The sequence below is a fragment of the Brachypodium distachyon genome, chromosome 1, assembly GCF_000005505.3.
Source record: "Brachypodium distachyon strain Bd21 chromosome 1, Brachypodium_distachyon_v3.0, whole genome shotgun sequence".
Classification (NCBI taxonomy): domain Eukaryota; kingdom Viridiplantae; phylum Streptophyta; class Magnoliopsida; order Poales; family Poaceae; genus Brachypodium; species Brachypodium distachyon.
In genome coordinates, this window is record NC_016131.3 from 67,420,824 (window position 1) to 67,433,587 (window position 12,764).

At 45.2% G+C, this 12,764-nt stretch overlaps 1 protein-coding gene across 2 annotated transcripts; it reads left to right on the forward strand.

The window, feature by feature from the left end:
* The first annotated feature begins 9,103 nt into the window (after positions 1-9,103).
* On the forward strand, positions 9,104-12,404 carry LOC100830356 (type IV inositol polyphosphate 5-phosphatase 9). Of its 2 annotated transcripts, XM_003558355.4 has the most exons (7): positions 9,127-9,342; positions 9,555-9,793; positions 9,880-9,987; positions 10,086-10,434; positions 10,576-10,784; positions 11,374-11,652; positions 11,759-12,404. In XM_003558355.4, the coding sequence occupies exons 1-7, from the start codon at positions 9,316-9,318 to the stop codon at positions 12,027-12,029; spliced, it is 1,482 nt and encodes a 493-aa protein (XP_003558403.1). In that variant the 5' UTR covers positions 9,127-9,315; the 3' UTR covers positions 12,030-12,404. The 2 variants fall into 2 exon arrangements, with proteins under 2 accessions (XP_014755941.2, XP_003558403.1); XM_014900455.2 differs by lacking the exon at positions 10,576-10,784 and having other exon boundaries at positions 9,104-9,342.
* The last annotated feature ends 360 nt before the right edge of the window (positions 12,405-12,764 follow it).

Genomic DNA, 12,764 nt, shown 5'->3' on the forward strand with positions numbered 1-12,764 from the left:
GCTGGCGCAGGCGCAGAATGGTATTTGTACGTGGGCCTGTGGCGGGCTAGAAGTTCCGGCCGGAACGAGCTCTCTGCAGCCTCTCTCTATTTTCTCAAAAAAAAAAAAGCAGCCTCTCTCTCGAAAAAAACAAGGAAGTCGCGAAGCTAAGTGCGGCCGTTCCTTTCCTTCCTTGCACGGCCAATTCTACTCAGCAAGCAGCGAACACCGCACGCACGCCGTACTGTACGCGAAGAGTACACCGGAGTAGGACAAAGTCCCGCACGCCCGCGCGTTCCAACAGCTATAGCTCCTCGTTGAAAGCCGATGCGCATGCGCGCGTCTGGTCGCGGCTCGATCTATGGGCCGTCTCGCTTGTCGCTTCGGTGCGGCCCTCCTGCACCGCAGGCCGCATGCAGCAGCTCCCATCCGGCCACGTTGCTCTTTCGTCGGCCCTCTCTCGTCCACGGAACTTGTCAGCACTGGCCGTGTCCCCATACCTTTACGAGATCAGGCCGCGTCGCCGCGACGAGACACCGCAAGAGCCATCAACGGTTATACTTGCACCACGGTGTCACCCCAACTAGACCTGTCAGCTAGCTGTTAAGCTAACATGAACTGATCGATCGAATAACATACGCGGTTCAATGAGCCATCACAGACTAGTCATGCTGTATCATGGGGGTCGCGGTGGGTCTCGACGGCAAATGACACTTCGACTGTGCCGGCTTCTTATTGGAAGTGTCGTGGCGAGGCCTCGGCTGTGTGCTGTCCTTCGGCTACGGCGACGACATAGTGTCATGGCTGAACTTGGCACATGGCTTTTGACTACATCGTCGGTGCACCTTGTTGTGCATTTCTTCTGGGGGGTTTTTGAAAAGGGGAATGCCCCAGCCTTTTTATCAATTGATGCACACAGCCAATTTATTACGAAGTTTGTATTTCTTCTGTAATTGGCATGTATCGAGATCCTAGGTTTTTCTTGTGTTTCTTCTGGCGAATGCTGTCGTTGTAATCGTTGCATCCTCATTCTTTCATTTAATTAGCTTTGTGCCCGTGCTTTGCTACGGAACCATCAAAAAAATAAATTACAACTAAAAAATCATGACAGTTATAGCTTTGAACAAATGTCATAAAGCATGATGATAGGTTTTGCTTAATTTGAATTCTGAATTTAAACTCATGGAGATTGGAGAGGAAAGACAACAACAGAGACTGTAAGGGAGGAATCTGACTTGAAGTTTTAATCCGTGGGTTTGTACAATCTACTTGTCAGGAATGACAAGAGAAATGTTAGGAAGAAGTGAATTGACGACAAACAACTTTAAACTCAACTTTATAGGTAGGACAGATTAGAAGTGGTGCAGGCTGGATTTTGCCCCCGTTTGTTTCCTTAAAAAAAAACTACTCATACTGCTGTACCTACTGGACTGCCTCCCACACCCACAGTTCGTTACCTTTGTAAAAAAAAATTAATCACCTTTGTAAATTGTTACCTCTTTATATATGTACATCGATCACAATCAACCGGACGAAAGAAAATGATCAAGAGATATAGGCGTACGTCAGTGTGCTCGTCGATAAAAAGAAAAACACAACGCCGAGGCTTAGTTTACTTGCATGATTAGCTTGGGAACCCATTCCCATACTTTTATGGAATACATAATCAATCTTCTCTCCCCCACTGCGGTGGCCAACAAACAGCGTAAAATTCCAAGCGAGACGAATGATCGAAGCGTTTGGTGCCCCAAGTCGGCAATGATTCCGATCGGCTATTAACTAACTCCCCAGCATGTCTTCACCCTTCACCACATCGGCCCTATCGGCGAGCACCGGCGGTGTCGACTGACCAAAGGGGAAAGGATCAACTGTAAAAGATACATCAGGCGAAAGTTAGCAAGGATAAGTTAAGTACTACTACTATGTGTGTGCTGTGTATTATCTTATATGTACATCTGATGAGACGCACCTGACGTAAAGAAGTGGCTCCAAACACTATTGCTGGAAAATGTTAAGCTGCCGATGCCACTTGACGATTGACATTGACCTCCTGGGCAATGGACTATTCCCAATCTGCCCGGCCCGGGACGGGCATAAACAACTCTAGATGGTCGACTCCCAAGTACGTACAAAGATCGATATCATGATGGATTCGTATGACAGAATGGGGATGAACTACTAGTAGGTTTGGGCGTGGAAGGTTCGGGAAGCCAAGACTAGCAGCTGTGAGAGGTAAGATGATCGACATCGGTCCTGTGTGTTACACTGAGAGTGGCTCCCATGACAAGTGCAGTCACGCCCATATGTCTGTCAGATGCTAGCTCTGGTAATACTACGGTGCATAAACTATACCTTGAGCTTGATGTCGTCCAATTTTCGGACGGCTGCAACACACAAATCAGGAAGTTAAACCGACTGATAAGTTGAACGAAAAAAAAAAGACGAAAAGGAACAGCTGATCTCTGCAGAAGTCTGAACATATGTTAAGTTATACCGGTTAGACTGGGACCAATTTCAGAGATTACAATTCCGACTCATACAAATTCTGATATGGTAACAACCAATAACAAAGTATAACAAGTTGCTCCAGTGACTGATCGAATGCGTTCTCTTCGTGCCCACCGTTTTGTTGCAGCTTGTTTTGGAGGTACATACACTGTACAGTTTGACTTGGTGGCAGGCTGTCGCACCCTGAAACCAACCGATCTGCAGGTCGATCAGTGTGAAACCTAGATCAAGCATTTGGGATATAAAAATGACAGAATTAGGCGACAAATGTGTTAGTTAATCCTTGGTATTCATTGGTCGCTAGTATATGTATGTACTCAGGTACTTAACCTGTCATAATTTTCTCTCTCGGAAGATCCAAATGGATACGTTAGGCATCAGCACCGGCAACTTGGCAGCTACAATATTCCTGTTGCTTACTCTCTCTTCTCACAAAACGCATACATAATTCCAATCCGTCCCGACTACAATACATAGCGAGCGATGCGTTGTCCTGATGAGAGCTGCTGAAGCACGAGTTTTAGGTTCCTCCTGATATCACACATGACAAAGTTTATTTGCAACTTGAGGCAAGGGGCATTTTGTTAGTCGAGCTATAATGTCTGGCTCGCACGGCTCCACGGGTCCCTTTCGGAAATATCTCCATGACTTGTTGTTTTCTGACATGGATGTTGTTCTTGCTGATCCGATCAAATTATCGAAACCAGTGAGCGAAAACGTTGTCTCTGGCATGGATGTTGTTCTTGCTGATCCGATCAAATTATCGAAACCAGTGAGCGAAAACATTGTCTCTGAGGTCGTTATGATATATATTTTTCATTTGGATCAGAAATATTAATGCTAGTTTATTTTTCCTTGAGGAGCAGATCGTTTTCCAGAGTGGAACATGTGTGTGTAGCAGCATTTTCGAGTACCAGTATTTCAAGTCATAATTATTAGAATTATCCCTGGATCCATGAGTTTAGTTACTGTATCTGTGATGGAAGCAAAGTATTTGCAGCATCTTGAGCAGTTAGGGTTTTTCTCTGATCAATCTTTTATTCAAATGCTATTGCTCCTTGACCCGACTTTTATTCTGCATTCATTGGTTGCAGGTGGATCCTTTTCTGAGTAATCTACAGAAATTCTAAGTTAAGACGATGCGAAGGCATCTTGAACGCCTTACATGCATGGATGTTTCTTGCAAGGTTTCTATAATGTGGTGCCTAGAACGCTCTAATAATTTTATAGAGTTCGTCCAAAAAAAGTACGATGTCTCCAATTATTTTAACAAGATGACATAAGTAAACGGTAGGTTGCTAACATCAAAATGTATTGGAAGATCCGCTCAGGGATAAATCATGATGTTACAAACATCAGCAACAAGGAAATTGTTGAAATTAGCCACTTCCATATTTATTTACCTATGGTCCCTCTCTTCTCAATTTTATTTTTTTAAAGGAGAAAAAAAGCTTTGCCTCATCCATTAAATAAGAAGCGGTTTGGTTAATTACGAACAAACCGAAGGAGAAAAATACGCTCAAAAGTCGACTCTCGTGACACAACGGAGCTCAAATGTTTCGCCCCCACGAGAATCCAATTGGAAGCTTCACCTTCATTTTTTGTGGAAAGGGTAGAGCTTTCACCTTCATTTATGCAAATGTTACGGAAAACTCGAACCCTTCTCTCATTTCTGATTTCCCAAGCAGTTAGTGTTCATCACCATGGAGACAAGTTTCTTCCTTCTTTGGCCTTGCGAATGGAGCACATAAGATCACCATTCACAGCGCACGCGCACGCACATACTAAATACACCCGGCTTCTGCAACAACACAATGTCAAAAATTAATCGAAACAATGCGGATGCACGGACCAAATCATTGAAAAAAATATGAATAGCGGAAGACATGACGCTCGAATGTCTTGCCGAAGCGATCAACGACAAGATGTACATATCTGAAAGAGCCCATCTGAAATGGGCAGGCTTATCCTCTTAGGCTGCGTTCTTTTCGGCTTTTAGGACCGGTTTCTCTTAGAAGCTGCTCTCACCTAGCTTCCTGGAGAAGCCACATCTTAGATTTAGCTAGGTTTTCAAAATAGTTTAGGCCAAACTAATTTGGTAGCCTAATCAAATTTAGGTGACGGTTTCTACAGGAAGCTGGGGGAGAACAGCTTCTCGGAGAAGCCGGTCCAGGAAGCCGAAAAGAACTGGCCCGACGTTGATAAATTAAGGTTGCGAGTTAGCTTGTTGGTTCATTTATGTACATCCGGTGCATGCACTCAACTCAACTGCCCAAATTGCAACATAACTTTACGCATATGTACAAAATTAAGCTCTTTCTCTGTTGTGGCGCGAGATTGCAATATGTTTTTTGTGTTACAATGCTTTATGCTGCTACCTAATACTTGGTAGAATCTCTTTTTTAGGAACTATGCATATTTGCTCAAAGTTGCAAAAGGACTCACAAAAAAAACAAGTATATGCAGTGCTGGGTACAATGATAATTCAGAGACTGACGTAAACATAAATCAGTTTCAGAAAAAGTGTCAAAGTAACCGGCAACGGGCCTTCACTTTTTTTCTAAGAAAAAATATATAGTTTGAGCTTTCACCAAAATATACATAAAATAGGAATTAACGAGGAATCGTCCGTACCCATTGGGATGATTGTAACCACTAATAACTCGGCTTTACATGTTCTAATCAACAAGTTAGTTATATAATTCTGCGTGATTATTGCATACCTTCTGGCTACAAGCCAAGCATGCATACAGCTCCCTTTTCCCACCTTTGCTTGCCTTTTTTCCGTTTCAAACAATCATTGGCCGGAAGGCAATAAAGACCAATGAAACTGATCGCCGATGATAAGAATTAATAAAAGCCAAACGAGGATAGCAAATAATCAGATGGTACATCTTGTCTAAATTGTAGCAGCTCATTGCTCCATTTGTACGAGGAATATATGTACTCAGACTAGCATTGTCTCCCTTGAAAAAGAAAGAAAGAAGTATATCTATGGCTTGTGTCTGAAAAGCCTAACCTTTTCATTTAGGGTTTCCAAAAAATGAGAAATAAAAACCATAGGCGATATATGCAGGGAATGCTGCGAAATGGCTTGCCAAATTAGTTCATCAGGAAATTTCATATTTGTGTCATGCACAAAAACGAAGAGATAAGTATATTACTCTTGGACCTTTTTACATATATAAGACAAACTGCAGGCCCCAATCTATACTTCTAAAACTCCGAAGGTGCAAGACCAACCTTCGTAACTGAGTTAAGATCTAAAGGGTGATTTCATCTTCAAAGGTTCTCAAAAAATTGCCAAACGTGCACCACTGTGGTGAATGCTATAAAGTAAGAACCAACAACAAAAATCATCAACAAATACGATCATTTGTGTTCCATGCCATAGAAAACAAACATAAGAGATGAATCAATTTATCTTGTCATTTTGCGCATGACAATTAATAGTCACACTTCTCGATGAGTGTTCGCATGCTATCATTTCATATACATCCTTCCCCACGAGTATTTTTTACATTTTGTTAGAAGTGCAGATCTGTCGTTCGAATATAGGCCAGGAGTCAGATAAAATAGTGTTCTAGAAAATCCATGGTTTAATATAGACTTTTAGATAGTTTTTATTGATTGTTCAAGATATTTAAAGTTTTTTTTTCCGAACAAGGCAGGTGCTCTGCCGTTTCATTAAAAGAGAGAAACCAAAGTTTATACAACAACAGCCAAGAAAAAAGAATAAGAAGATCCGATGCTGAATGGATCAGCTTGGCTGTACATCAACCAAAACTATGAACTCTCAGTCTCGGATATTCGAAGTTCAGATGATCTTTTCTTCGACTATGTATACAATGGAGCACAACTCTTTAGTATTTTTCCGGTGTTATATTTATTTTTCACAGAAGCATGCATACATATTCCAAATAGCGCACATATATCTAAGAGCATCAACCTGAACAATCGTAAAATATTCTGATTCTAAATTCTTAACTCAAATTTTTCCAAATATGAATGTATCTATTCTTAAAAATCGTATAGATACATGTAATATTTCAACAACAATTTAGAATCGGAGGGAGCAGTGAAGAGGAAAAGGTACAAGAGCATAAGAAAATTGGATAAACGACAATGAAGAAGCTAGCTTGTTTTTCTCGGTAAGATTTACGGAGAGAAAATATTTTGCGGCATATACATACAAGATGTGTCAGCACAAGTTGCTCAAGTTGAGCCCTGAAAACTCTATAGACCTCAACCCCCCTACCCTAGCTAGGCCTATATGTAATAGGTACAATACTTAAACACGTGCCAGAAAAATACACTTATGCTCTCTCTAAAAAATGTGCAATAATACAGCTAGTTGTACAAACGAAAAGATATGCGTTTGCAGGGCACTAACCATTTTACGTAAGTAGAGAAAGGACAATATATCGTGCTGCTGTCTATTAACTCATGTCATGTCATTTATATCCAACATGTATACTAGTTAGTTATAAGTATGTTCTATTTTATTAATGCTTGGTTTACATTCCACTCTCACATTGAGTCTAGGATATTTACTTAACAGCCCGCTTCCTTCCTCTCTTTCTCTTCTCTTCTTTCCAACTCACCAAATATAGTATTTAAAATCTTATAACCTGTCTACATCACCCCCATTAAACTTGCTCGTAGTAGGATTGTAACGTCATGTTGGAATTAGAGCGAATTATTCCCTTATCCGGGAATAACTCAAACTATGCATGCATGACACCCAAGGTCTACTAGCTCGGTAAAAAATAACACCTTTGCTACATCTATGTCGTCTGATTTTAGTTTGAGATAAGTCGATTCCTTGGCCATTACATATGATTTGTATTTCAAGATTCGTAGCAAACGACGAAAAGAGGAGAGTTGAATGGCGTTCAGATACTATTCCAACGGTCCTAATATATCAATTGAGATTTAAGCCTTTTACTTAAAAATCAAACGCTTGAGATATAGCCACACCTAAAAAATAATTGGTGATACGTAAACTTAAAGTAAAATATGTCCAACAAAGCAACTTGACTAACTATATTTTTTTCTTTACAGAATTTAACAATGTATTCCCACATGACATGTGTGAATAAATTTGTCCTGGACTTTGGAATTTCAATTTTATTATGAGCAGTAATACGCAGGTGCTGAAAATCTGAATTCCTATACACTTAATTACCTCGCCCTCTCCTGCCTTACTCCTCCTACACGAGAAATGTGCGCATTTACTCAAACTTTGAAAAAAAAAATTACCATCTGTATCATTCAAACATATTTAGATTCAGATCTTGAGAAGTAAATGTATGCATATTTCTGGAAAGTGTATTCGTCTTATGGGTGTTATAAAATTTAAATAGTAGAAATTAGTGCCGAAAGTTAGATATTGAAGACCTTACCTCTCTACTTTCTTACTCCACTCTATATGAGACATGCACTTATTTACTCAAACTTTGAAAAAGTTGACCATTGATATCATTCAAACATATTAAGATTCAAATCTCAAGAAGTAAATGTGTATATATATATATATTTCTGAATGAGTCTCCACCATATTAATGTCCAAATCATAGTGTGTTTTTTGAATTAAAGGTAAAACAATTTTACAAGCCCACCAGGTCGAAAACTTTTCGCATTTCTTTTTTGAATAGGGGCGTCGTCCTGGCCTCGATGCACATAGACATTTTTATTGTAAAGACTTTTCGTATATAAATTAAGGATACATGCAGGGTCCAGTACATATCCCGCTTCTTGTCCAAAATTTTGAACAACCAAGTCTCTAATGGCCTAAAAACAAACCCCCGCTTGCATCCTTAATCTAAATGCATAAACTACCTTTAATATGCCTGAGTGTAAAGAACTACGGTCCAGAACAAATGCTGATGACCCATTTGGAACAAAGGATATTCATAGGAATTACACAGGAAAAATTTCTATGTTGTCATTTGGACTGTAGGATTGGCATTGAGAATTCCTATAGGAATGTTTCTTTTCCTTCAAGTTTTGGAGGATTCAAAACATTTGCTCAAACCTCATGTTTTTGCTTTCTTTGAGAACGCCAATGCAACATGTGTATTTATCTCTCCTCTTTTCTGTCTTGAAAAAACTTTCATGAGAAATTCCTGTGAAACACCCAAACAGCTTTATTGTATAATTCATGTGTTTTAGATTCCTGTAGTAATCCACAGAACATGACATCCAATTTCTGCAAATTTCCTATCCATGTGTAAAAGATCAGAAAGCTATAGCTACGAAGAAGCACCCCTGACCCCAGCTGGGTGCTTGAACAAATGAATTTTGTCAAGCGTGCATTGCATCTCGCAGTACAGCCACTAAGTACAAGCTACGACTACCTACTACCCCCGGTAGCCCCTCTCTAGTCCGTGGCCCCCGCGATAAAATCCAATTTATCTGCAGTGCGATGAATCCCACTCTTTGACCACCTAGCTAGAACGTTCAAAAGGTACTGCGTCCAGCTTTTTATTCCCCACTGTCCCTCACAGCCATCGTCGTCCCCCTTTTGCTCTGTCGCACATCAAAGCTAGCAGTGCAACGCGCACACTGATGGATCGATCGACATCCCGTCACGCCCGTCCACCGAGGGCTTAAGCTAAGCGTACCGGTGCATGAATGGGCGCCTCCATTTGTCTATTGGCTCCTCGTCCTCTAGCGCCCCCGCGTCCCGCGAGCCTATTTAAGCCGCCTTTCCCTTCCGCGTCCAACGTTTTGTTTCCTTCTCCCTCCCCGATTCCATTTCCATCCCGTTCACTTTTACTACGAACCTACGGTGCGCGCGCTCTCGATCTTGCTGCTGCTGTCACGATGCTGGAGAACCAGAAGCAAGCGGAGGTAGGCAGGCGCACGCACGCGCGATTGATTTTCTCTAGCTGTACTAGCTTGAAATTCGATTCTCTTTGCCCGCGCCGCCGGCCCTGGCTTTTAGTAGCTGGCTTCTTCTATCTCTAGCTAGCTTTGTGCCTGGTCTGCTAGTGGTAGGTGCGTGTAAGCGTGTAGCTAACGTTGCTTTGTGTGTGCACATGCATGGCGGCGATCGGCTACAGGTTCTTTGGCCGAGGCTGGTGGCCAACAAGCTCTTCCGGAAGCCCTCCGGCAGCAACGCCTTCGTCGCCGACTTCCCGGCCTCCGCCGCCGCCGCCGCTGCCGCAGAGGAGCAGGAGGAGGAGGGGGTCGAAGCGGAGTTGCTGGACGACGGACGGTGTAGTCTCGATGCCGATGCCGACGCGGACCGCGGCATCAAGCGGCCGCGCGCACAGCAGCGGAGCAAGACGCTCAAGTACAGGTATGTCTGTGTCTTGTCTGGTCACTTTAATCGCTGCACCACCATCGATTTTGTTATTGTTAACCGGGCGCCATTGGATCGAGCAGGCTGTTCGCGAGCACGTGGAACGTCGGCGGCGTGGCGCCACCGGACGACCTCGACCTGGCGGACTGGCTCGACACGGCCAACGGCACCTACGACATCTATGTCCTCGGGTACGTAACTATCAGGCGATCCAGCAGCTGGAATCGGAATTTCTAGCACCCTAGCACATTCACGCGGATGCATGGTTAGTAATGGCCTCTGTATGCAGATTTCAGGAGGTGGTGCCGCTTCGAGCGCGGAACGTGCTGGGCGCGGACAAGAACCGCATCGGCATGCGGTGGAACGAGCTCGTGCGGGCCGCGCTGAACCGAACTTCGCCATCGGCGGGATCCCATGACCAGCAGCCGCCCGTGGGAGGCGGGGAGAAGCAGAAGGTGCATCCCGTGAGGGACGGCGCCGGCGACCTGCAGCCGGCCCGGGACTTCCGCTGCGTGGTGAGCAAGCAGATGGTGGGCGTCCTGCTCACCGTCTGGGTCCGCGCCGACCTCCGCCGCTTCGTCCGCCGCCCCAGCGTCTCCTGCGTCGGCTGCGGCGTCATGGGCTGCCTCGGCAACAAGGTGCGTGCAGTGCCAGCGTCATATAATTACTCTACTTCCGGCCTTTTCCGCCTTATTGGCATGCATATGCGCGATTTGATCATAATCGATCGGATGACTCTGACACGAGAGGAGATTGGCATGAATGGCTTTGTTGTCCAGGGCGCCGTGTCCGTGAGGTTCTGGCTGCACGACACGAGCTTCTGCTTCGTGTGCTGCCACCTGGCGTCCGGCGGCAGGGAGGGCGACGAGGCGCACCGCAACTCCGACGCGGCGGAGATCCTCTCGCGGGCGACCTTCCCGCGCCGCCGCCACTCCTCGTCGTCGTCGCCGCTCACCTCCTCCGCGCCCCACAAGATTCTAGAACACGAGTAAGTACAAAAGGCGCCCACACATCGACGCCACGCATGGCCAGATCGAAACCTCCATTTCTTTTTCATGTGCGCTACAGTAGCTCTCCGTGCCGCCAGCAAGTCAATGGAAGAAACGCAAAACACCAGTAGTAGTATAGTGCTATACTCGTTGTCGCCGCTGACCGACCGAATCAAGCGATCGAGCCGGGAAAATATCAACGTACTTACGTACGGCAGGCCCTTCTTACTGGTTAAATAACTACGGCCACGACACGATCGCGATTATACCTTACCTTATCTGGTAGTTGAACAGTCTCCGGTAAAAATCAAGAGTAGGTGTATATCGCCGTATCGGAGATACGTATTACATGTAAGCTGTACACGCACGTAAATACCATCTTTAATCGCTCGACGACGGTGACTTTCACTTTCACTGTGCGTACGTTATTCCGCTGGCCGGTGCCGCTCGTGACAAGGACATGCAATGCTGAGATGGTGTTGGTGATCGATCGTGCTTCGTTGGTGCATGCATGTTGTAGACTTTTGACCAATGATCGACCTGCCGTTCAGTTTCTAATTGTTTGTACTGCTGTGGCGTGGCATGCAGCCGGGTGATCCTGCTTGGGGACCTCAACTACAGGATCTCCCTGCCGGAGGCCAAGACGAGGCTGCTGGTGGAAAGGCAGGACTGGAAGACGCTGCTGGAGAACGACCAGCTCCGAGGCGAGGTGTCCGACCAAGGCGGCGCGTTCCACGGCTGGAACGAGGGGCCCATCACCTTCTCCCCCACCTACAAGTACCACCGGAACTCCGACGCCTACTACGGCTGCGCCCAGCAGCAGCCCAAGAAAGGCGACACGAAGCTCAAGCGCCGCGCCCCGGCATGGTGAGAAACACCGGGCCGGGAAATTTTGCACCCGATCGATCGAGGAAGCACGGGGTTTAGAAAGTTAAACTGAGCTGTTTTTTGTGTTTCTTGTGTGTGTTTTCAGGTGCGACCGCATACTGTGGCACGGCGCGGGGCTGAAGCAGAGCCGGTACGACCGGTGCGAGTCGCGGCTGTCGGACCACCGCCCCGTGCGCGCACTCTTCGCCGTCGAGGTGGACGCGCCGCGGAACCTCAACTCCCTCCGGAGCTTCTTCATGTCCGAGAGGTTCGACTGCAGGGCGGCCAAGAGCTCGGTCAGTGACCTGCTCTGCCGTGAGGACGGCGACGGCGACGGCGACGCGACGAGCAGCGCCAGATTCGACCAGGACGTATGAGCGTTCAGGCTGCGAGAGAGGAGAATCGAGACGTGCGGGTCGTTGCTCCCAACTGTAAACAGCAGAAGAGATTGATCGATCTGTTCCGGTGTTCATATATATATCTACAGGAATACTAGCTACTAGGACAGAGATGTTTTTTTTTCCTCCCACCCCCTGTTCGGCTGTTCCTGAGTCCCTGTAAATTAATCACGCCTGTACTCTTGTTTGGATGGATGGACAACCGTAACGATGGAGTCGTCGCTGGCCGTGAACAACAACCGCTTCAGTTGGTCTATGAACGGCACCTTTCTTTCTACAGTGTCTAGCTAGGACTAGGATATATACATGTGTTTTTCCAACCTGTTCCTGACTTTATGCGACTGCGTTTGTACTCGTCTTGATCCCAATGAGCTGTCCCAAGCTAAACTTGTTTTGATTCGATGGCCAAGTGACGAGTTGTCGCTGTAACGCCTGCGAGGATGGGACCTGGTGGCCATAAACAACTGCAAATAGGCCTTGAACAGTGCTTAATTTTCTACTGGGAGTTGATTAAATCAAAAAGTCGTTCATGCATCTTTTCTTCTATTTTTCTGACTTGGATCTTAATTGTTCGCATTGTCAACCTCTAATCAGAAGATATCAGACATGGCTTTAGCTTTCTCTGTGAGTGTACAGTGTATGCACAATGTTTTTTCTTCTCATAGAAAAAGAGCCAATGTGGCACTGTCATGGGCTATTGCAATTGGTCACTAC